This window comes from Leptosomus discolor, chromosome 3 (assembly GCF_034619465.1).
Source record: "Leptosomus discolor isolate bLepDis1 chromosome 3, bLepDis1.hap2, whole genome shotgun sequence".
In the NCBI taxonomy this organism is placed as follows: Eukaryota; Metazoa; Chordata; class Aves; order Leptosomiformes; family Leptosomidae; genus Leptosomus; species Leptosomus discolor.
The window spans coordinates 81,495,606-81,520,121 of NC_141393.1; the positions used below are offsets into that span (position 1 = coordinate 81,495,606).

Below are 24,516 nucleotides of genomic sequence, written 5' to 3' on the forward strand. Positions count from 1 at the left end.
GAAACGCTGAGATACCATCTATCATGGGTTTTTTGCAACATTTCTGAAACGGATTGTCTTTCTGTGGTGGAAATGAAACTCTTTCGATTCTAGTTAATGAGAATCGGGTCGGGAGAGACCCGCTGTTGACAGGGATTGCCAGCAGGAGGGCTTTTTCGTAGAACGGATTATAGGCGAAGCCAGGACAAACCTGGGAAGCTTGATGGGGCTGACGGCGCTGATGGGGCATATCTGCTGCAGACCCTGCTACGTGCACGTTTCAGAGGTTATGGGGAAACTTCATATCGCGAGCTGTGTTCACATGGACAGATACAGTGATTTTTTTTCCCAGTACTATTTCATCTTCGGGGCTTATTGAGCGTTTGTGAAAACAGTCATCGCAAGCAGAAAAAGAGAAGCTTTAAATTTGTATCAGGGCATCTGTATCTTCTAATTGTTCAGCTTCCTTTTATTCCAAAAGGTATGTATTTTTTTTTTTTTTAAATTACAGGAATGTGTCAGTATGTTCAAACTAGCTCATTTTCAACCAGCACACAGCATTTCAGTCAGCACCAAAGTGGTTAGGAGTTGTGTGACAGTGAATTTGACTCAGTATTAGCAAGTATTAACTTTTCAACCCTGCTGGATTTCCTTTTTCAAGCTAGCAAACTGAAAAATATTTTTGATACGTAGTGGAGATGTGGTGTTAAGTGGTGTGAACAGTCCTTTGTATCTGCTTAATAGATAGCTGATTTGCAGCTGTTCACAGACTTCAATACTGATTGCTTTAAAGGATTGAAGCAACAGCACTTTCCAAAATCTGTAGACCCTCCTGTCCTATTTATCCCTCTTTTTATCAGTGATGTGCGGCCCATACCAAATGAATAGGGTTTTTTCCACTGTTTTACGGTTTGGGCTTGAAAACCTGTTGTTGCTCCTCAATAATATGGACTGATTTTGCGTATAATCTTTCGGGGAGTTAGTCAGGGCCGGAGTCCAGCGCTGGAGGGCTTTGGTTTTGCAGCAGTTCCTGTGGGTTCCTCCTTCTCCTCGGCCTGATGTTTGCTGCCGGGGTGGGTGCGAGGGGCAGGGACAGAAGGGGAGCTGATCACCTCACGCAGGAGCCCGTAGGGTACCGGGGGAAACCCACACAAACCAGCAGGCATGGGCGTCTCTGCTCGAGTCGGGCTGTGTCCGCGCGTGGCCCGCTTGCCGAGGGCTTCCACGGGTCACAGCTGGGCTGCCCGACACCTGCGGGTCCTGCAGAAGGGCCTGGTTTTTCTCAAGGTCGAATCAGCCGAGTAGCAAACCAGAACAGCTGTCGCAGATGATGCCAGCAAGGGAGAACTAAACTTTTCCTGCTTTTTCTTCCCCTTTTTGGGAGCAGGCCTCTGCTTGGTCTGCGTCCCAGAGCCAAGAACGCATTGTACCCCTGAAACTTCTCTGCAAACTCCGCCAGTTTTGCTTAAACCCGTTCCCTCGGGTGCCCGAGCCCTGCCCATGAGCAAGCCGGCGGCCCTGGGCCTTGGCTGCACGGCGGGGAGGGGGTCGGCCCCGCCCGGTGCCCGGGGTAACCAACCGACCCCACTTACCGCGGGGCCCGGGGGGGGCGGGGAGGGCGGGGGTGCTTGTCCCTTCGCGGGGCCCGTAGCGAGCGCTCGGCGGGCCCCGCCCAGCGCTGTCGCTATATAAACGGGAACGCTGCGGAGCCGCCGGACTCCGTACCGGCGCTGCGGCAGGAGGGAGGCGAGATGGCGTCCACCAGCCGGTACGGGAGGCCGCCCTGGGCGCGCCTGAGGGGCCCGCGCGGAGGGTGGGGGGCGGCGAGGGAGGAGGCGGGAGGGGCTCCGCCATCTCTCCTCGCCCGCTGGACGGGAGAGAAAATGGCCGCTTCGCCCCTGCTGCCACCCGGGGACGAGCCGGTGGTTATGGCCGGCCTTGCCCCGGCCCCGGTGTCCCCGGCTCGGGGCGGCGCTCTCAGTTCGCGGCGCAGCCGGCCCCTCTCCGCTTTCCCCTGTCTCGGGGCCGGGCCTCGGTGGGCTTCGCCGTGTGGGCCGGGCCGGGCGGCCTCCGGGCCTCCGAGGGGCCGCCAGAGGTCGGGAGCGCCGGGGGGGGGGGGGGGGGGGGGGCTTGCTGTCCGCTCGCTGCTTCGTGTCGTTGTTCATCGGTGGCGCTCCGAGAGGAAGCGAGGTGTTTTGGGGGATTTCGTGGCGATTTGTGGCTTGATTCCCCAGCCCCTCGTTAGGGTGAGCTTGGTGTTAGCGGCGCTTGCGATCGAGCCCTTTTTCTTGCCGGGCCACGGTCTTCTCTCGGCAGCGCCTGGGTGCGGAGCCCCCGGTGCCGCCGGGCCCGGCCGCTGAGCCGGGGTGGCCGCTGCCTGGCTCGGCTCCAGCTCATCGGGTCCTGGGAACAGCTTTTGGGCCGCCGCCCTGAATCCTTACAGGCAGCAGACGGGTGTCGGGCTCCGAGTTGGGTTTTTTCCCTGGAGATGCGTCGGGGTTTTCGTTCAGGTCAGGAATGAAGGAGGGCCCGCGGAGCGGAGTGACTCTAGTACTCCTGCTAAACCTGTCCTGGGATTTAGGGAGTGCTTCCTAGTAGTGTCAGTGGAACTCGGGAGCGATTTGCTGAGATGGACGCTTACACCCATGCCATGCGTTCTCCTGTAGCTGGCTCAGTGTATTCAACCTGTGTGTTACTAGTATGTATGTCTAGTAAACGAGTTAAGTTTGGGGTAGGGAGGCTGATTTTTACAATGTTTCGTGAAGGTCGGGTCTGAAACAAAACACCGTTTGTGTTCTTTCAGGCTTCTGGGTTTGTTTTTTTTTGTTTTTTTGTTTTTTCTTTTGCTTAGCGTGTCGCTGGCCTTTTGCGTAATGCAAGTGTCAGGTGATTGCACATGCATTGTCAACAGTTCTGTCTTGTCATATGAAACTACGGGCTGGGAAGAGTGAGAAGGAAAGATCTTTTATATAGTGTTTTGTACATAATTAACACCTGGAGATCTGGCGTGTACATGTTTTTTTCTGGAGGCTTTAATATTAATAGTGATGTTGATTTTTTCAGTTTCGGTTTCAAGTCTTTTTTTGAACAGCCTCTGGACTAAAATGTTTGGGTAGGGTTTTTTTTTGTACATTTAACTCATCAGAAATGTCTAAAAAGTAAAAAAGAAGGTGGAATGTATAGATAAGGCTGAAGTAATGGACTAGTGGGAAAGAGGGAAACCTGTTAATTTGACTAATACAATATTTTCTACAACTGAAAGGATTAGAAATTATTTTTTGGCACAATCGGGTTGAGATTGCTGGGTACTCATGACACTTTTTACGACCAGCTTCTGTACTCGCTGCTTTTTAGCTTGGGCAAAATGGCTTTGTCAAATATCTGCACCCCAGTTGTAAATACTTACTCTTATTTTGAAATGATTGGTTTTGACAGAATTACTGAGCAGTCACTGGTAGCTTGAATGAGGTATTTACTTTTAAAATGTTTGGTTAGAAGCAGTTGGTTGTTACTCAAGTCAGTAACTAAAAGCTGTTGTGTTAAATAGCGCTGGTGCTTTATAGGAAGTTTTTTATATCTGCTGTAACTCTTGCAGGTGCGTGGGTGTGAAAGAGACAGATCCCTGTTACCAGAGGCAGTTGTCACACAATCCCCTTCCTGAGCTGGTTGGGTTCTGTTAAGAGCTCATGATTAACGAATTGCGTAATTTAACATGGGACTTTTTCTTCAAATACTTGGAAGTTAATAAAGCAGTGGTAGAATCAGCTGTTTTCTAAAAATGCATGTTGTGTGCGCACTAGTTCCTGAATTAAGGACCTGATAAGTAACGTTGGTCTGATCAGAGTGAGAAGAATCATCTGGAATGAAGCAGTCTCTGACTTCATTTAGTGATAGACTGCAAGTTAGACTGCACTTAATCAAGCCTGTTGCTTAGATTTTTGATGTTTTAATTTGAAGTGATTTTGGTACACGATAGATCACAAAAAATTGGGAATTTGAGATGACATGAAGTCTTGATTGTCAAATGTAGTGTTACAGCATTTAAATGAAGGGTGAGGTTCAGGTGTTTAGATTAACATTCTATCATTCAAATCACTGTAAATTCTGTATTATTAAAGTGTTCTTTTCAGCAAGGAACTCTTATACTTTTGGATGTGCAGCCTACTTGATGACAAATAATTAGTACTTCTAATTTTTTTTTTCTTAGTTTGGACGTACTTCCGAGGGTGACTTGCCCCAATCATCCAGATTCCATTTTGGTGGAGGATTACAGAGCTGGTGATATGATTTGTTCGGAGTGTGGGCTAGTAGTAGGTAAGTAGCTATTCGTATTTTTATGAATTACCATAAAACTTAAATTGTAGATGGGTTTTCCCATGAAATTGGCGTATGATAATGTGAATGTTAAAAGGCCTTTTCTTGATGCCGAAATGTTTTCTTCTGTGATATTCTGTTGGCTAAAAGCTCACTGCTTTGAATAGTCTTCTCTTCTTGTAACTTCTTGCATTATGAAAAGAATCGAACTCTCTTTAAAGATAGAAAATTTAAAATATGTTATAATACTGAATTAGACTATTGTGTTCTCTATTCCAGTATTCTGTCTTTAATCACGACTCTTGTTTCAGTCAGGAAAGTGGAAGAGATGTAATAAAAGCTCTTTGTCAAATAACTTGCTTATACACCACCCCACCCCCCCAAAAAAATCTGAATTTCCCATTAGTTAGAAGTTACCTTCTGCCCTGAAGGATTTCTCTTTATACCCTTGCCAGCACCTGGTTTTGTTACTTACTTCTCCTAAGGCTTTTGATGCTATCTGGAGTAAATACCCAGTTTTTTCCTCTGGAATCTTGCTGAGCTCTTTTACTTGGTTCATGTGGCAGCAACTTCCACAGGCCAAACTGTGTTTCTAAGTATAATGGGGTATTTAAACTGAAAGGCCTTTTAGGCATTGTCCTTGCTTGAATGAGGGAGAGGCAGAGAATCATGTCGTCACAGAAGGAGCTGCATAGTCATTTTTGTGTCTTTCCTAGGATGACATCTTGTCGTACATCTTGCTGTCTTCATTCCTTGGGCATGGGAAACTTCTCATGCTGTGATCGTTCGTTAAACCTCATTTATTTCTAATAAATTTTTTTAGATGTGCCATGACCCAAAGAAAATCCTCTGTTTTGCGGAGGGTGCGTGTTCAGGTGATTCATTCAGTGGTGCTAAATATTTCAGCTGGTTTTATATCCCTCTGTCCTAGACCGTGGTGATTTTGTTTTGCCTCTTGTCTTGCAGTGAGTTAAAAATTTATATACAGCTGTTAGTGTAAAGTTAAAGGTTTAGTAAGTTGCAGCAAAAGTGATTTCACTGGGTGACTGAAATAAGTCTTTTGTTTATGCAAAAAGCAAACTTCCTCATAGCTTATTAAAGTAAATGCTGAAATATTTAAACTTGAGTATCGGTTTCCTTTAAAATTGCAAAACCGTTTAAAAGGCTAGGGGGAGGATTGTTACTTGCTTTCTTAAAAGAAGGGCTGCTTTAAATTGCATAAATTCTGATAAATGCATCGTAATAAATTTGGTTAAAAATTCAAATGTCCACAGCAGTATTTCCTGTTGAAATATGGCAATAGGCTTCTAAGGTCCTGCTTTAAAAGAGTTTGGGCCACGTTCAGCTCTTTGTTTGGCTGCCATAGAAGCTGAACTAAAGTTTAGAAAAGCCCATCTTGATCAGTTCAGAACTTCTAAGCTAATTCTGGCTTTAGAAGAAGAGGGAAAGGTTTTGCTTGATAAGTTTCATTTTTAGCAACTTGGGAGTTTATCAAAAACCTCACTTTGTGTACCCTCTGTTACCCAGTCACAAGGTATTCTTGCTTTAGGGATTTGCTCTCTGTTGAATCAGTGGTGTTGGAGATTTCTGTAGTTCAAGTTGTCAGCGTTTTTGGTGAGCAGAATCATGAAAATATGAGAACAAACTTTTGCTGAGTTGAATTTTTAAAATGGTCTCGGTCCTCTTTACAGCCAATGTTACTGGTAGGGTAAAAAGTGTATTTTCTTTAAGCATTTAAGGTTTGTTTTTTTTTTTTTTTTAAATAGGCCTTTCTGTGGATCTATCACTAAAAGGCTTTAAGATTTGCTGTCGTTGTGCTGTTTGTTCTCATTCTGTCTTGCCTGCCTTCAGCAATTTGGTTTACCTACGTGCATCCAGTTCATTAGCTAGGGTATCTAGCAGCTAGTTTGGAAAACCAGTTAAATCAGATGAAGGTAAATAATTGAAGAGTGCGTGACCAAACAGAAACGTGAACATTCAACATTTTCTCTTCTGGTTTGGTAAGAAATTTAGAGGAGGAGAGAAACAGATCCAATTCTGATGCTGTTTTCTGGAGATGCGTGTGAAGTAGGGATGTTTTAAGGGAGTGAAGACAAAATCATGTTTCCAGGTGAGAAAATTTTTATGTAGGTGTCGCAGATTCCATGAGACGCGTTCCCCTTGACAGAGTAGCGATTTCAGTTCCTGTTCTTGCATAGAAAAGTCGTGGATTCGTGTTTCGAGGCTTACATAGGTCATGATGTGCGTGGCTGATAGGAGCAGGGCCCACTGAGGGTGTGTTTTGAGCTGGGCTGAAAGTGAACGAGATCTTTGTCACTGAAGGGGATCAACTAGGACAGTTAAACCCCCGCTGAATGCACTCTGTAGCCAAAGCAGCGTTACAGGTTTATTTACAACTGGTTTGATTTTGCCGTCTGCAGAGCACTGCTGGTGTGGGAGGGGCAGAGTGGTGAATGCCAAATGTGTGCATTTGTTTTGCTGCTGTAAAGTACATAGTGACGTGACGTCACTGACTTTTTTTTTTTTTAAAAAATTTGTTTTTTAGTACAGTTTAGCTGAAGTCAGAGCATAGAGGCTTTGACTAAACTAAGTGTATTTTCACTTGATGTTTTTTGTGCGTGCTGTGGCGAAGTACTAAAGCTTCACATTTATGGAAAAAGCGCGAGTTTATTAAACACAGAACTGGGTCATAGGATAAAATGGCTGGTGCGTAGGTAATTTTCGGGTTTTGTCATCAATCTCCTGGGAATCTGAGATTAAATCAGAATTATTAGTATTATGACTGAGGTTGCATTTATCAGGTCTGTAGCTGAAAGGGTGAAGCGGTGGTAATGTTTAGGGGGAGGAGGAGCTGCTCTCTTAACCGTTGAATTCCGTGTCTTAGAGCTGTATATTAGAAGTACTGCTTTTGAAAGGGATTTTTGAGAGAGATTTTTAATCGAAGTTGTTTTATACTCATAGGTGGTGTTCTTGGTGTCTCGGCAAGATTGAAATTCTAAGTTAAATCCAGGATGCTGCCTTCTCTTTGCGCAGCGTTTTTCGCTGGTTCTAAATCAACTGTGCTGCTTTGCTGTGCAGTGTTAAAAGAATTCAGTCTTGTAGTGTCAGTCATGCTGAAGCTGGTGGCTGTTTTATTATTGCTTCAAAATACCACTTCAGTCTACAAAAAACTCTCATCTGCCTTTTCAGTGTCCTGGCTTAGCTGGTGTTCTGTCTTCTCATGGTAACCGTTTCCAACTCGTTAACTCTTCCTCCTGCTAATGCCTTTTGCATGAAGGGCAGTCGGGGACCTAAATTGCAGTTATCCATGGAATTTTGATCCTAATCTGGATTGATAGCATCTGAAACTTCACAAGTCTGTGTCTGAGTTGCGTTTGCTGTCTTAACTCCTGTGTTTTATTATATATACTTCACTCAAATCGTTCTAGGATGTGTATGGTACGGTGTTTGTGTGCCGGCTTGAGAATTCACAAACAGAGTTCTTGGTGTTTGGAGAAGTAGTTAGTTTTGTTTTCATCTGAAGCATTGACCATATCTCACTCTTCCGACAGACTTGGTGTGGGGAGAAGCATTTTGTCCAAGAACATAAGGCTAGTAAATCCTCTTTCTTGACAGGTGACTGTTTCGCTTACTACCTTTTAGGCAGTAAAAAAGGCTGGAAGTCAGCTGATACGCCAGAAGGGGCTGAAGAAAGCAGAATCGAAGTGGAACACAAAGCACTGCATTTTCTTGATGTAGCAAGGTGGTGAGCTGAATTTCGGAGGGGGATAAGAATGGGTCTAGTGGCATGTACAGCCGTGTAGCATCTCAGCTAGGGAGGAGTACCTTTCTGATCTACGACTTCCCTTAACCTTCTGTACAGCTTCATTAAATGTTGCCTTAGTGTGCAGGAGCTGGAGCAGCGAGGAGTTTATTTGCAGCTTTCGGGAAGTGACTTTCTCTAACGCTGTCCGCTGCAGGAGGCAGGGAGGGCTTGGAGAAGAGTGCTCTTGTCTGGGGTCTCTTTGGATAGCCGCCTCGAGGAAAAAAGCACAAGTCTGTCTTCAGCTGATGAGAATCCTTGGACATGTATCAACGTGTTAAAGCTTTCAATCAGATTATGACCTGTATTCAGATGTTTATTCCCTGTTCTCTGTATACCCGAGTGTTCAGTTAAAGAATTTTGGGGGAAAACGTTCAATAGCTTGTGGCCGGCAGTAAGGCCGTTAGGAAATCCTGTCGGAGCGCTCGGTTGGCTGATGCTTCTGCAAAGTTTGAGATCGAAATGGTGCATCTTAAATTCGGGTATGGCCTGTGGAGAACAGATCAGATTTAACTATACTGCAGGTTTTTCTCTACAATACAACAAACAAGTAGGAAGGGGTTTTGTGATCGCCGCTCTGCTGGCCAGTCCATTACTCAGGAAGTCTGTCATTAGGGATAAGATTGATTGTGTCTGTAAGGAGATGCTTGTTTTCTGAAAACCAAAGAAACCTTTGTTGGTTTTTTTCCAGCTGTTGGTAGTATCCTGTAAGTGGAGAAGGTGCTTAAGTCCTTGTGACTTGGATCCAGTAGAGGGCAGTTAGGTCTATTCTAGTATCTTTATACCTCCAAATGGTGAAAAGTCTTTTCATGTTTGGGTGTATATTCATGGTTATTTCTTTCTGTGAGTATTATCAACACTGAAAGTAAAATGTGAAGTCTCAATTTAAAGTATTACTTATTTAAGTAGGCAGAAATCTTCAGATGCGGATGTGTCTTGGCACCTTACATCTGGTTACTGCTTCCACATTTGGTGTCCAGAGCACGAAATAGTGTCTGACAAAAGTTAGTCCTTGCAAATAAAACTCTTTGCATCCCCAGGAAAGCTAATTATAAGGGATGCTGATACTTAAAGGAATTCTGAATAGTTGACTTCTGCATGAGCATTCATGGATGCTGGATTCACGCAGGGAATTTGTAATATGAAGAGAGTGTTTGCTAGCCTTTTTCAGTCAGCTTTTCAAACAGTCTGTGGTTTAAGTGTAACCCAGTCCAGCTTCAGAGATGAGGGTGATGGTTCTAGGTGTTTCAGCAATAACGCTGGTGGCAGTGGAAGCTTAGAGTTTAGGTGTGAAAAGCTGGTGACTTTTTCAGGCTTTGTAATAAGCACTGCTCTTGGCATGAGAGCTCCTGGAGGGTGGAGGGGATTTTCTAGAACCAGAGGTGTTTGAGAGCTGTTAGTTGTAGTGCTAGATTTATTATCTAGTGGAATAACAGTAACACTTTGAATCATCCTATTTAGGGAATGTTTTTTTCTCTTGCTTCCTTATCAGATTGGCAAAGTGGTTTAAGGTAAATAAGGGCTAGAAAAGATCTGAACTCCTCTGGATGGAAGAAGAGTCCAAAACCTCTTATTTTTGTGACATAGTATCAGGCACGAGATTTTTCATTGAGATTCTGTAGTCTGGAGCATCCTTCACAAGTACTTGAGCTGCTGTCTTTTTAAAGGTCCCAAGTTCTGCAGAGGTGTAACTACAGCTGACCAGACGTGCCCACCAGATTGTTTAACGTTTCTACTCTCATTTGCTTCCTCCAAAATTACTACAAGTTGATGGCTTAGGAAGCCTGGAAGTCCTTTTAAATCTGTTACCATTTTGAAATGCAGGATCTGCTCAACCTTTGTTTTTGTAGCAGTCGTTTGCCTGCAGTGCTAGCCTGTTTCAAGCCATAGTTGTCTGGAGGTTCTGGTTTGATGCTGTTGATGTCTGGCAACGAGTTGAAGTGCTCTGTGGATTTCTTTTTTAAATTTTTTTTTTTTTTTTGTTATTTCAGCTGAGTCTTGTGAATATGCTGGTGATGATGCATTTGTGGTGTTGACAATTCACTGAAAACAAGGAATATTACTATTGTACAAAAGGCTGGAAATGTTGTAGAAAAAGCTGCGATTGTAAAATTGTGGGTCGTCCCCCCCAAGAGTTTATTCTTTAGTAACATTTAATATATCTGGTCTTAAATAGAAGTTTTGTAGCTGAAAACTGGGAGGAAAAAAAAAAAAAGGTAGTTTAATTTATATTTTGGAAGCTATGAAGCTGAGTACTATTGCGTGGGGCAGTGCCTAAGCTAGTAAAGAGAAAGAGGAGGAACAGATACCTGGACTGCTGTGAACTCTGGGTCCTCAGTACCAGGAAGACAGAGACTTGCTGGGGCAGAAGGTGGCAAAGATGCTGGAGCATCTTCATACGAGGAGAGGCTGAGGGCTGGGACTGTTAGCTGGGGGAGAGGGCTCCCTTCAGCCTGGCTCTGGGCAGTTACTTGTCTTCTTGATTCTCCCCAGCTCATAGGCTGCTAGCTAGGTTTTTCGTTGTAGTTTGTCTCAGCACCTCATTAATGAGGAGTTGACTGAAATGAATTGTAATTCTATGTGTTTTTTTAAAAATTTGGCACTGGAAATGCTTTTAATTAAAAGTTAAATATATGTGCTCACTAGATGGCAGCAGATTCCTCAACTAAACTGTAAGAATGAAGCATTCTGTAGAAACAATACGAATTTTGGTACTTTAAAGTGCAAATAAACTCTAATACCATGTTTCTGTTAAGTTTAAAATACTAGTTAACAACACGTAGAACTTGATGCAATGCGCAGCTAACATTAGAGTTCCTCTGAGAGAGACTTAAGAACGTACCTTCTCAGAACTGTTTCAAGATTGGATATGGAAGATAACATTACTCGGGGCTTGAGTTTCATCCTCGTTCTTGTTTTGATTAAACATCTTTAATTTGCAGCTATATTGTCTTCATAGAACAGATAACACAAAATGCAAAAAGAGAATAAAATACATGTGTATTATGAGGTTTTGCAAGTGGAGTGCAACAGTGGAATAGCTGCTGTTATTTCTCTATAAATATGTAATTGCAAATTCAAGGCTTGTTGCATGATAATATTTTCCTTTGAGAAATCACTTTCTTTTTTTGGGGGGTGGGGTGGGGGAGTAAACATACATAACTTGTGATGTGCAGAGATTCTAAGCTAATTTTAAAAACCTGTTCAAAGTGATACTTCAGGTTTTGTTACTGACCTGAGTTTACTCTTTCCTTCTGTAGTGTGTGTGCTCTTTGCGTTGGGCAGTTGTGAAGAAAAGTAACCTTGGGCTGAGGTTTTCTGTTCCGAGTAACAGTTCTGCGTTGTACTAAATGAGCTTTTCAGCTGGTGGGTAACCTGAGTCAGTGCAGTCTGCGTTTCCTCTAGAGCCTGAGTGTTTGTATTCTGAAGAGTAGCTGAGTACTGGGAGAGGGGTTGATGAAATGAAATGGGGCAATGGAGGAAAAACTCGTATGTTCTGAAAGATGCTTCAGGATACCAGTCTGGAGATGGGTTCCACAAAGCTGTAAATGGCGTTTTTGTACGTACTTCAGAGGAGGAAGCCGAGGAGATGAACTCATCTGTTTGATGGAAATCAAATAAAGGCGTGTCTAATGTAACCATATACGTAGTGAAGCTTATTTTTGTTCAGAAGGGCTGCATCAAAAGGAAGTAGTGAAGGGAACAGGCAGCCACTCCCATGCTTATCACAGCTCAGTACCCTTGCCAAAACCAATATAATAATGCTGTGAGAAAGCACAGGCGATTTTTAGAAGGTACTTATTTGGACCTTTCTTTAACTCTGAGTTTTGACTGTCAGACCCGTTTTCAGGTGCTTCAGGAAATCCAGTCAGTAGTGTATGACCCAGGACATTCCATTTGGGGCCTGAAACGTTAACTTGGGACTAATCTTCAGGGGTGATGCCTTAACGCTGCTTTTTCTAAGACTGACTTTAGTATTTTAAGGTTTTGTTTCAGTCGCTTAGGGCGGGGCTTAACTGCATCCATACTAACATCACAGTTCTGAAGTGTTTTTGGAATTTTGAAGAGTTAAAAATTACAAATGCCTCATTTTATTTTATTTTTTTTTTCCTGTGTTTGTCCAATGGAGTAATTAGCTGCTTGTAGCTGAGTATACTTCCCATCTATGGAAAACTTTTGGCCTATTTGTTCCATTTTCGTTAATACTTCTAGCTCTCGTCACACTTCTATAAAAGTGGTGGGATGCACTTCCTAGGACCTCTGTATATTTTTAACTAAGACACTGAGGGTACACAGAAAAACTTAATTTCTGCAATAGCAGATTTCTTGGCAAAGTAAAGAAATTTGCGTACTGCATCTTAACCACACAAATGCTTTATGTTCGGTGATTTGTTCTACTTCATCTTTTCTCACTCTGACATAAGAGTCTCAGGCCTCTGTTTGTCATATGTTTGCCAAAGCGGGCAGTGATAGAACACTTTTTTGTGAGAGCAGGAATGGTTCATAACTCACAAGAGGCCGATCCCTGAGTGAGTCATTTAGGTCATTCCCACTTGTGTGGAAAAAATATTACATCATTGCCCTGTACTCAGTGTTCTATTTATACCATGCCAGAATTTTAAGTACATTTTGCTTTTTTTAGATGCTGTAAACAGTATTGGGGGGTTGTCTTCAAGTAAAGTTACTGCTAGGCCATAGAAGGAGCACTGCTGAATCAAATATTTACAGAGCGCCCAGGAGCTAGAGGAGCACGCTGTCTGCTAAATTTAAGCTTGCAAGGGGTGGGGGAGACCTTTGTAGCGGAAAGAATGGCTCTGTGCCTTTTTTTATTTTACTGTGCTATATTCTTAACCTTCTAGTTTTTGATGATTTTTCTTTTCTCTCCCCCTCTTGGTTTTCATGAGAGCGGTAAATAAAGGCGGAGTGCTGCTGCGAGCATGTCTGGCAAATATTGATGAGGACACCTCTAACCTAAATTTATTCTTTTTGGTTGTGGTGATTTCTGAGGATTCATTCACAGCTTTCAAATTCAAGCATATTCCTTGCATAACTTTGTGTTAAGAATAAAGCTCCCCATTCAGAATAGATTCCCCCCCCCCCCGCCCCCGCAAGAAATTGTGCAGTTGCAAAATTATTACGATTGTATCATTGTGATAACTGTAGGGATTTTGCCTGGGTCCAAACGTTGGTCAGAGTTATTTCTCAATCTGAAAAGTCGCTGTAGGAAAGGTTTAGATGAATGTGAGCTGAATAGAAGACTGCAAGGGAATTTATTAATTTTTTTTTTATTCAGAGAATGTGGGTTTAGTGCTTTTTGTGCTTACTCTGAATCTGTATTTAAACTCTTCCCGGTATAACAGGGTAGGTGGAGTTTAAGAAGAAATGGTTGTGTGTATATACATACATTGGGTGTTGTTTCTGTCAGGCATCATGAATGGCGTTGGGCAGGGTCAGACCAGCCGTCAGGACTGAGAACTGAGCTGCAGAACGCCATCACGGCGGGTTTGAAGGTGACATGTTTCAGAGAACCGTGGAAGTGATTTACTACAGCATGATGAGATCGTGCATGATGGATAATTCACGTGTGTGCTGTGAACACGTGGCATACGTGAGAGAACAATTAAGTTATAGTATCTTACTCATTTGTAAGCACTGAGAACATCCGTGGGCAACCATGATCTCCAGCTTGAAATCAAGGTCTCGATTCCGTTTGTGAACTGAAGATCCCATGGTATTCTTTAAGGATAACTGTAACTCTGTGTTCTGGCTGCATTTCTGTAGGTACTTACGTTTTCTGTGCAGCTCTAATAGTATTGTTTTTTTCTCCATTGCCTTCAACTTAGCTCGTAAATCCCAAACATTTTGGTACCTTGTCCTGCAAGCGGCTGTTCCGTTTGGGAATGCCAGCAGGCTGCCGCCTTGCAAGGGGGAGCTCAGATGCGTAACTGGATGTTTCATGAACTGTTTCAAAATGTGACATTAATGCAGGCTGTTGCTTTGTGTGAACTCAGGTGACCGGGTCATAGACGTAGGGTCCGAGTGGAGAACTTTCAGCAATGACAAAGCGACAAAAGATCCGTCTCGAGTTGGGGACACCCAGAATCCTTTGTTGAGCGACGGTGACTTGAGTACAATGATTGGCAAGGTAACTCTTAAAATACTAAATTTTACTAAGTTTGAGTGTTTTTATGTCAAGTACGTGTTTGTGTGTCTGTAGGGAAACTATTCAGGGAATGTATTTCCAAAGAGATTTTGTCTACACTGGACTCTTACGTTTCAGTGGTGTGTAAAATACGGCTCTTTCCTCGGGGCAGCAGGAGAGGGCTGACCTCTTTGACAGAAGACAAGTTTGCAGTGCTGTGGGGTTCCTTGCCACGCTTTGGTATGCTGCTATAAATAGAAAAGCTGATGTTGCAATCTTGAAATAAACACTTTGACTTAGCATGTGTATTTGAAATGGTTCTGAAATAACAGATACTTCGTTTTGAGGTCTCTAGCTAGTACTGCCCAACATCAGCTTGTCATGTTTTTGTAGTAAAACGTGTGTCAGATTCATATTGGAGACCTGGAGGTCGACCTGCGTGTTGCACGTGCTCTTCCAGTTAATGATAAAGCGCTAAATGTAGAATTCTTTCATGGTGTGAGTGCTCCAGAAGAAAGCTTGCAATGTATGTTTGAGTTGAAATTTGGTGATACAGCAGGACTAATCGTGCAGATGCGCTCCCTTTTAATGAAGTAGTAACCCAGGTAAGTTTTTTGTGGCTTTCTTGAACGTTTCATGAAAGGTGGTCCAGTTGCTGGTAAATAACTATGAAAAACGGTATTGCTGCTTTGTGTGGTGTTGTACATGCCCAGCAGGATTTCTCAGAAACTTTTGATCCAGTGACGTTGCTGGGATGAAGAAGTAGATGTACCTGAATGCGAAGGGATACGTGTAGGGGAGTGTGCCCCATGCTTCTGAACCAAGTGTTCCTCAAAGAGATGAGGTTGACCAGCGAATACTGGTATGGACAGCCAATCTTTCACCACTGGTGAAAAAGAAACCTTCTGTTCAAAGGATGGTCCAAGTAAATGCTTGTGTTTTGGACAACTCCAAGCGTTGCTACCCACCAGATTTTAGGGTGCTTTACGGTGGCTTTTGGAACCCGTTCAGGCAAATAAATTTCTGCACTGCTCCATTAAAAGGGTTGGCATTGCCAAGTAGCTCTGTGAAGCAGCGCTGTAGAAGTCCCTGGAGTCTAGGAAGACTGCAGTTCTCGGGGCTTTTGGATTTCAGTTGCTGATTTGGTCAGCTGTGATGAAGATCTGAGATACCCCTGAGAAGAGAAATGGACCGTTGTCTCCGGGTTCGCACCGTTGTCCTGTTTGGGGACTGTGTAAATACAGGGTTTGTTTCTGGGAGCTCAGTGTGACGCCGTAGGTAGGATGAGCTCTTTCAGAACCCGTGTGTTGGAAAAGACATTTAAAGATAGAGCTTGTATCCAGGTGACCAGTGACTTGTGCTGTTAACCTGCTTCTCTCTGGAGGTTCAGATCTTCATTTAGAGTAAGAGGCGTAGCAGCCTCAGTGAGAGAATTAAAGACATAAAGAAATGTCTGTGGAAAGTGTTTTTCAGCGAAAACTAAAAATTTTCCAGAGGTGGACACTGGTGTCATGAAACAGTTTTGCTGTTAACCAGAACATCCCAGAGGCGGCGTGACCGCGCTTGCTGAAGCAAAGGGTGCCGCTCGGCGAAGACAAGATGCGGGAGCGTTGGTGCGGCACGATTTAACCGACGGGAACTGCGCGAACGTGTCCAAGTAGCGGAGCTGCCAGACTGTAGAGGGGGCAGTCTGTCCTCCTGTGGGTGATGTGTTGGTCTAGAACACTAGACCCCTGTTGCATGGGGAGGAGTCACTGAAGACACACATTGTTTTCTCCAGAAAAATGGGAATCTCTTTGGCAAACCAGGATGTGTCTGTACCAGAGTTCCTGTGCTCGCCTTGCCAGCGAGCGGGGGGGCTCTGGGATGGCAGCTCCTTGCTGTCAACCCTGCATCAGCCGCGCTGCATTTTTCCTCAGTCATTTGGAAGGAAGAGAACGGCTCATATCAGAAGGTGCTGGAGAAATTCCCCGTCGGCGCAGAAAGGCCATGAACTGTGCAGCAAAATGAACCGAACCAAGGAGTAGTGTGTTTCACGGGCAGTCTTCTGCAGGCCGGGCCAGCAGCGGGCTGGGATGGGGACTGGTCTCGATACGCACCGTGGTTGAACACGGGTGAGACTGGTGGGGCCGTGAGGACGATCAGTAGCATCCGACAAGAGTGCGGAACAGCCTGCAGGAGTTGCAGAGAATGCAGCGGGGCGAGACTCCGGTTTTCTCAGTTAACAATTCCTAGAGTGGCCTGGAGCAGACCCTAGGTTGGTGTGCCAGAGGTTGTTGTGGCCTTTCACAGGGATGGGGAACAGAGGTGTTCCCTTTCCGCCTGAGGCGGAGCTGCAGGTAATGCAGTCTTTAAAACAAACACCCAAACCGCAGCCTGTGTTGTGGAAAATCCAGAAGAGGAGGACGTTGATAATTCTCGTGGCACATCACACCAGAGATCTGTCCTAAACTCCTGGGAGCGTAGGTGGAAGTGGAGTCCGAACCACTTGCCAGTTAGACCAGTAACTTTCTGGTGACCGGCTGTTGCCTTGAAATAGTAAAGGAAGGGGCCAGTTCTGCTTCGCAGAATGGTTTTTCATCACTTTTTCCTCCTTGAAACCAGGAGGTTTCAGGACTGCTTTCTGCTGGGGGTATGTGGTCAGCATCTGCTAGCAGCAAGAGAGGCCGCTCTGCCCATGCGAAGGGATTAGTTCCTAACTGGTTTTAGTACTTAAGGGACCCATCTGTCTGAGGCAGCAACAGCCTGTGTTGGAAGAAAGATTAATTTGTCTGTGAAGAGGAGGATGAATAGCATAGTTGGCTGTGGTGGAAGCGGCTTGCATTCTTCAGGCAGATCTTTGGGATATTGGCACTCTCTGAAAGTAGATGCTGCGTGCTGCACTTGATCTGATTGGTGACAATGCAGATCAGTTGGAGATGTGGTGAAGTCTGGCGTTGGTTGTGACTCGATTGCCAGAATATTACAGTTATTTCTAAAATCCTGGTGTAAAATTCAAGAAAAACAACGGAACAAGGAGCTTCTAGATCTGCCTTGATAGAAAGAACCTTTTTTTTTCTATGAATCTTAAAGAAAACTTTGGTTTGCTATGTATCTTGTGGAAAAAGTTGCCTCTTGTCGCCCTTTGTAGTTAATCTGTTCCTTTTTGTAGTGGCTGAAACTACAAGAGAATTTAGGTCGAACAAGAAACGAATGCAATCTCTCGGTATAGAATTCCTGCCCGTTGATCAGCTGCCTCTGAAGGAGGCTGGCTGTGGTCAGACTGCACGGCCTGGGTCTGGAAGTGCTGTGTTGATAAGCCAGTGGAGAGAGACCAAGGGCTGGTGATGGAAAAAGAAGAAAGGATCTCTCAGACTGTGTAATGAGCTGGTTGTCCTGGGCAAGAGGACTGCTGGATCTGGGGGCGTTCCTTGGCGCTGTGGAGCACCTCAAGTCAGTGATGTGGGTGATGTTGGTGATACTTCTGCTATGAAAGGGGATATACTGGGGTCCCCAGCAGCTGGCTGCCGGCCCTGTAAACCCAGCCTCCGCTGAGCGCTGTCAGAGATGACCACTGTTGGCTGGGCTGTGTTTTCTCGCTGTAGCTGTCTTGGAGGCTGTTCCCAGGATGGTGCCTGTGAGGTTCCTGCTCTGTTTGAAAGCCAAACAGGCGGAACTCCTGACTTTGACAGGTGCCTTTCTTGCTGAGATGGGAAAGAGCAGTTAGGTGTCTCATAAAGGCCACGACAGTAAACTGCACAATTCTTACAGCCTGTTTGATTTCAGTTAGAACAGTATGGCTTCTGGTTTTTCCACAAAGGGAAAGGGACTCCTAACGTGGTTGTCAAGGGCCGAAGCCAACAAACCCTTGTCCCTCGATTGAAAGCTCCAGAAGAAAAGTAGATGGTGCATTTAAATAGCGTGTGCAGGGAGAATTGCTGTGGTTTATTTAAGCAGTTGAGATGGAAGAGTATTTTCCAACCCTTTTATAGTTGTGAGCTGTATATTATTGGGTGTGGTGCTTGGAGAATGCTCATACTGATGGGGTACAATACTTTGGCCGGTGGTACTTGCCTGTGGCTGCATTGATAGTTGTAATATACATAAACAAGCATTCAAAGTAAAAAGTAGCCAGCAAAGAAGTGAATAATGAGAGGTTAAGGAGAATGATTACCAATTAAAAAAAAAAAAGAAATCTTTTAGGTGCTGTATAGTGGCCCAGGGAAGATCCCTGTGGTGAAGGGGAATGCTTGATGGCCCCAGGACAGGGCAATGTTTCCTGGTAAGGGACTGCCTGGCCTGAAGCCAGAGTGGACAAGGACTGGGGACTTGCTGTCAGGGCTGACAGGCCTTTGTCTGCGGCCGCTCTTTGGGCACCTGCAGGATTTTGAGCAGCTGCAGTGCAGGGAACAGGGGTCTGAAGATGGCCAGGAAGGAGTCTTTTGACCAGAGACTTCCGTAAATTTTGGGCCGAGGGAAGTTGTTCTGGTGTAATTTCTGCAAGAGGAAGGTCTTGTGTTGCAGATAGGTGTGTCATGCTCTTTGTGGCCTGACGTTTGCTGTCCTGGATTCTTTCTCTTTACCTGTAAACCTTACTGGGAGCCTTTGGGTGGTTGGAGGTGCCCATCCAGTCAAGGAAGTAGGGTTGCCTTTGGAGCAGCTCTCTGCTCTGTTGGTGCCGGGATCATTTCTGGGTGGTTCTTTCATCTGAAAGGAAGTTTGAAGGAGCAGAAAAAAAAACCCAAGACCAATCTTGGAATCTGACATCTGTCCTAGAGGGCCTCTTCAAGGGGTTAGAGGTGAGGGAGGGTTCTGTGCCAGAGCCCTCGGTCTCCACAGCGGTATCAAAGTGCGTGTGCCCCACAGGTCTGGGTCTCGACAGTAGAGCTCCACTGAGCTCCTCAGAAGTGGGGTGTACGTGGAGTCTTTGGGTGTAGGGAAGTGGATGTCAGGTGTCAGTGAAGGGTCAAGAGTGAGGGTTATCACGGTCAACAGGGAACGTGTAGGAAGTGCAGGTGGGCACCAGGGAGAGAGATTATGGGGCTGCTCTAAGAAAGAGGGGCGGTTCCCAAGAAGAGGAAAGCAGCAGCGAGCTCTGACGCCATCTGGGCAGCTCGGAGGGATGAGGTGGTGCCAGGGTGTGCTCTGCCCTTTGCTCAGGGTGGCCTGGCCCCACGTTGTACCGCCCGGATACATCACTGAGTCTTCAGCCTGCGGACTCGGCGGGTTAGCAGTCTCGCCTTGGATCAAGATCTGCTTTACGCTTGCTGGTTTGGGCAAACCCAAACTCATGACGTGGAACTGTTGTGAGGAAACATTTCCCAGTTGAGAGAACTCGTGGCCCCACGCGCTGTGACAGCGAACACGGACACTACAGACTACGGACGTTGCTCTCCTGAACTTGCAGGCCGTGTTGTCGTCACCTGTCACTAATCTGACGTGGCATTATTTGTTAGACATCTTTTGGGCTGATGGCCGATTGAAGACCTTAAACGTTCTAGACCCACTTAGCTGGACAAAACGGATTGTGTATTTAACAGAATCGTGCAATTTGCACCATCAGTTGTAAGGTACAAAATAAAATGCATGTTGGAAGCTTGTTTTGAAGTAGCCAGGTTGAGTTGGTGGCTCTTACTTCTCCTACGACCTCAAGCTTTTCTTTTCAGTGGCCCCTGGTTTGCCTGGAAAGGCAGAATTTATGGATGTTGGCGTTTTGCCACAAAGGCGGCTCGCAACCGCTAGCAGGCGGGCTGTCAGATTGGTTTTGAACAGGCCAGTGGTTTGGATGTTCTCTTTGCCCCTGCCTTCGTTGTATCGTTGTACCAGCTGGTCTCCAGTTGGCCATAAAGTTTTGCTTTCCTGGCTCGCCACTCTGCCACGCCAGCGCAGATGCGGCCCCGGTGACGTAACGGGTTGCCGAAAATCTGCTCTCGGACCTCGGCGTCGGTGACGGGAGTATCGGGAGGCACACGTTGGCTGCCATAGCCTTCAGCTGTTGGGTTGGGGAAGACAAATCCCTGCATAACCCGTGGTCCTTGGAAATCAAGTCATGGATTGAGGCTTGTGCAGAGCGTAGACCCTGACGCCTGGGACGCCGCTCAGTTGGGTGGCTGCGCTTCAGTGGTGGGCGCTCGCACCGCTCTTGGGGCTGAACGCCTCGAGCTGGAGGTGTGTGAAGCTGCAAAAGACGTTTGTTCTTGAAACAAGGGGCAAGTTGCTCGCGTTCTGTTGAATTTGTTGTACCAATGTTTTCCTTCCAGGGCACAGGTGCAGCCAGTTTTGATGAATTTGGGAATTCAAAGTACCAGAACCGCAGAACGATGAGCAGCTCCGATCGTGCGATGATGAACGCTTTTAAAGAGATCACGAACATGGCAGACAGAATCAACCTCCCTAGAAATATAGTTGTAAGTTCCTGTCTCCCTTCCTTAAACTGTTCTGGCATTGACTTAGTTAGCATAATATAATGAGCGCATGAATTTTTGATATTGCTGCTAATTAAATGGCCTAGAGTTAATTAAATTTAGTCTTCTTGCTTTGAAGGATCGAACAAATAATTTATTCAAGCAAGTGTATGAGCAAAAGAGCCTGAAGGGGAGGAGTAATGATGCTATTGCTTCTGCTTGTCTCTACATAGCCTGTAGGCAAGAGGGGGTTCCAAGAACATTTAAAGGTAAGTTTTCAGCCGTACAGACTCAGTTTTGCTGGGCGGCAAAGGTCTGGTTACTGCCGCTGGAGGAGGCTGGTTGTCTCATTCCCGGACTCTGCTGCATCGGTTGTTCTCAGCTACAGCTCTCCTTCAGGGGCAGGGTAGGGGGGAGTCTGGAAGCTTGTCGTGTTCCTGAAGCGAGCAGGCTCTGGGGCCTGGGCAGTTTGGGCGTGACGAATGGAAGATGAACATGAACAAGTCACTTGGGGTGTGTGTGGGGGGCGGTTGGCGAAGCTTGAAAAGGTATCGCTTTGGTGGGGGGATGGCGGGGACTGCTGGAACTGAATGTGACCCCACAGCCCTGCAGTAAACACGTCACCTTCTCCCTGACGGGGACACCACCTTTTTTGGCACCGAGTGCCAACCTTCCCGTACTGAGCAAGCTGCGTTAATTAGCTCCTTCGAAAAACGTGCCCTGACTGAAGTGATTTGGATGTTTCACAGATGTGCAAAGCTTAATTACTGATGGCAGGTGGCCTTCATGGGCCTTACCATACCGAGGATCAAACTTGATGGATTTGGGGGAGCAAAGGCTCTCAAGCCTCGAGTTTCATTTTTCCTCTTTTGTTTAGAAATCTGTGCGGTGTCCAGGATTTCAAAGAAGGAAATAGGCCGGTGTTTTAAACTGATTTTGAAAGCTCTCGAAACCAGTGTCGATCTGATTACAACCGGAGACTTCATGTCGAGATTCTGCTCCAATCTGGGTCTTCCCAAACAAGTCCAAATGGCAGCCACGCACATCGCCCGTAAAGCTGTGGAACTGGATTTGGTTCCTGGGAGAAGCCCCATCTCGGTAGCAGCTGCGGCTATTTACATGGCATCGCAGGCTTCGGCGGAGAAAAGGACACAAAAAGGTAAAACTTCACTGGTTTGGTTGGTGTTTTTTCCTTTTTCCTCCTTGTCTTGCTGCTTGGAAGAGAATCCAGTGGTAGCGTGCGGCCTGGGCGAAGCTGCGGTGGGAGGAACTCGGTGTGGCGAACGGACCCAAGCGCTGGGAGCTCCCTTGGGATGTCCAGTCCAGATCAGATATGTTAAAACTCCAGCTGTTTCTTAGTGGTTTTAGGTAAAGAACAGCCTTTATCCGTCAGGCTGTGGCGCTTTGTTCTGCGTTAATCCCTGCTTATCCTGTCCCTGGAGCTTTCCTCGCGTTGGCAGTCTCCTGGGTGCGGGGGCAGGACGGTGCTTTCCTGGTTTGCCTCAGTTCTGTCCCCCGAGAGCGACAGTTAAGACACAGCTGCCCGCCGTGGATGCAGGCACGACTCCGCCCTCCTTCAGCGTCCTCAGACAACGCTGAAGGCTTTCCGGGTTTGAATTCCAAACTGGGTTAAATCTGGACTAAATCTGCGTTCCCGTGCAGCTCCAACGAGTGTTCCCTTGGCCCGTTAAACAGTGCTCTGGGCCTCTGCCTTCTGTCTCGGGGCGTTCTGAGGTAAATGGATGTCCCGTTCAGCTGAAGGTGTCGCTTCGTCTATGCCTGGTCTTCCCTTCTGTGGAACAGAAGCACAGAAATGAAGATCCCGAGACTGGCGGTTGGTTAGAACGTTGCTGAGCTCACGCAGGGGTTGCAGTAGGTGGTTCTAAGGACTTTTGCACTCTTGGCCCTCCTAAAGTGAAACTGGTATTTTTGTGGGTGTTGTTTTTTTTTTTTTTCCCAAGATCGATGCCCTAAGTTGAATTAAGGCACGTGAGAAGACAGACTTGCATAGGCAAAATACTAGTGGTTAAACCCGTTTTTTTCTAGGCTTTGGGGCGAGTTAGGAGTGAAGCTGCGTGTATAGCGCTTCTTGATAAGACTGCGCTTGCTGGTTTCTTCCATAAAAAGTTAAAAACTAACGGCTTCTCTGCTTTTTTTGTCCTAGAAATTGGTGATATTGCTGGTGTGGCCGATGTTACAATCAGACAGTCGTACAGGCTCATCTATCCTCGAGCTCCAGATCTCTTCCCAGCAGACTTCAAGTTTGATACCCCAGTAGACAAACTACCACAGCTGTGAAATGCCAGAGGGTTCCTTCTAATTTCTGTTAAAAAAAACAAAACAAAAACAAAAACCCAAAAAAAAACCCCCATGACAAAAAAACCCCCAAACCCTACCAAACAACAAACCCAACAGAAACAAACTTTTGCTTTTCGCCTCTAATAAAGGATGTACAAAGTGTTAATATTGAGTCTTCACGTTGCGGGACTGGAGGAGCTGGAGCGTAACTGCTGGGAAGCAGCGCACATTCCAAGGGTAAACGAGCTCGTTGTGTGGCATTTTGTATGTATATATTAGTGGAAGTAAATATTTAATGACTGTTGCAACAAACTTAATTTCATATGGTTGTACTTCTTTAGGTTTCTTTTGTAGGGATCTAGCAAGATGTATTTTGGAAGATTTAAAATATGACGTTAATTCCCAAATAAACCGTTTTCCAAAAACACTTAGAATCCTGTGAGTGTGACTGCACCTTGCCCTGCACCTCCCGCCCCGCAGGCCGGGAGCTGGACCGGGGGGGGTTACCTCACGGCGCTGCCCTGACAGCTCCTCGCCTCTGCTGCGGCTCCAGGGTTTGTGGGTGGCGGCGCAGCCGAGGGCGGACGACTCGGCCCAGGAGGCAGAGCAGTCGCTGAAAAGCGGCTCGAGTATTTGCACAACCGCTGCTGCAGGGTTCCAGGTGGGGTGGGAGAGGATGAGTCGCGCCCTCGGCGCGGTCTCCCGGGTTTTCACGGGTGTTTCTGCTTCGCTTTGGTGGGTCTGATGTAATGGTGAAGCAGCTGAAGAGAAACGTAAGGGCTCTTGGTTGGATTCCTGAGGACTTGGTGATGCTTGCACTGTGCAGAGGAAGCGGAAAAGTATTTCTAGTAAAAGTTCCTGTTAAATGTTCTGAGGGGTGAGGCCACCCCCCAGCCTGGCCGGGCGGCGGTGAAGCTTTCGGCATCCCTAGGTCCTGCCTGGAGCGGTGCACCGGCTGCCGGGAGGCCAGAAGTTGCTCGGCGCTCCCTGCGCCAACGGCTGGGGAAGCTGGTGGCTTCCCAACAGGGTCCCCGTCTGAGCGAAGCCACCGCCTGCGCGTGGCTGGGAGCCGTCTGGTTGGTGGCGCGGGTGCAAATCCATGGCGGTTCCCAGGCTGAGGGTGGGCTCGCTCCGTGGCGGGTCCCGAGCCGGCCAGGGGGAGGGCTGCGTCTGTGCTGGTGGGCGCCAGCCTGCGCTGTCCTCCTGCTGTTTGGTTTTTCACCCTCTTCAGCCAGGCGGGACTGCGGAAATGTGGCAGCTCGATGGGGTTTTGGGTTTTTTTCCCCATAAACAAAGCCTGTCCAGGTCGGTCACACCCCTGAAGGTGCTGGTTGCAGTGACAAAGAACGGTGCTGCAGGCGTTAAGGGAGGTGGGGGTTTGGAGGGATTATGTTCTAACGCCTTAAACTTTATTGCAATGTTTTCTACTACCTGGAGCTTCCCTGCCTTGCCCTGAGCTTTGGGAGAAGGTGCGATGCCGTGGAGAGGCAGGGCCCGGCCTCTCACCTACCGCTAGTTTGGAAAGGCAAAGTGAAGGTTCTTCCACCAGGAGCGACCTTCCCGGCCTCGAGCGGTGCGTTCCACCTCCCACACGCAGC

General features: G+C 46.3%; 1 protein-coding gene across 1 annotated transcript; it reads left to right on the plus strand.

The window, feature by feature from the left end:
- Positions 1-1,689: 1,689 nt before the first annotated feature.
- Positions 1,690-23,084, plus strand: GTF2B (general transcription factor IIB). The gene is made up of 7 exons (XM_086462824.1): positions 1,690-1,747; positions 4,187-4,293; positions 14,107-14,240; positions 20,477-20,623; positions 20,760-20,889; positions 21,498-21,779; positions 22,785-23,084. Exons 1-7 carry the CDS (start codon positions 1,731-1,733, stop codon positions 22,916-22,918), a joined length of 951 nt encoding a protein of 316 aa, XP_086318950.1. The 5' UTR covers positions 1,690-1,730; the 3' UTR covers positions 22,919-23,084.
- Positions 23,085-24,516: the final 1,432 nt, after the last annotated feature.

Excerpts from the sequence above, each read along its gene's own strand:
- GTF2B (XM_086462824.1), top strand. Across the intron at positions 4,294-14,106 it reads GGAGTGTGGGCTAGTAGTAG|GTGACCGGGTCATAGACGTA; the intron begins GTAAGTAGCTAT and ends GTGTGAACTCAG. Across the intron at positions 20,624-20,759 it reads ACCTCCCTAGAAATATAGTT|GATCGAACAAATAATTTATT; the intron begins GTAAGTTCCTGT and ends CTTGCTTTGAAG.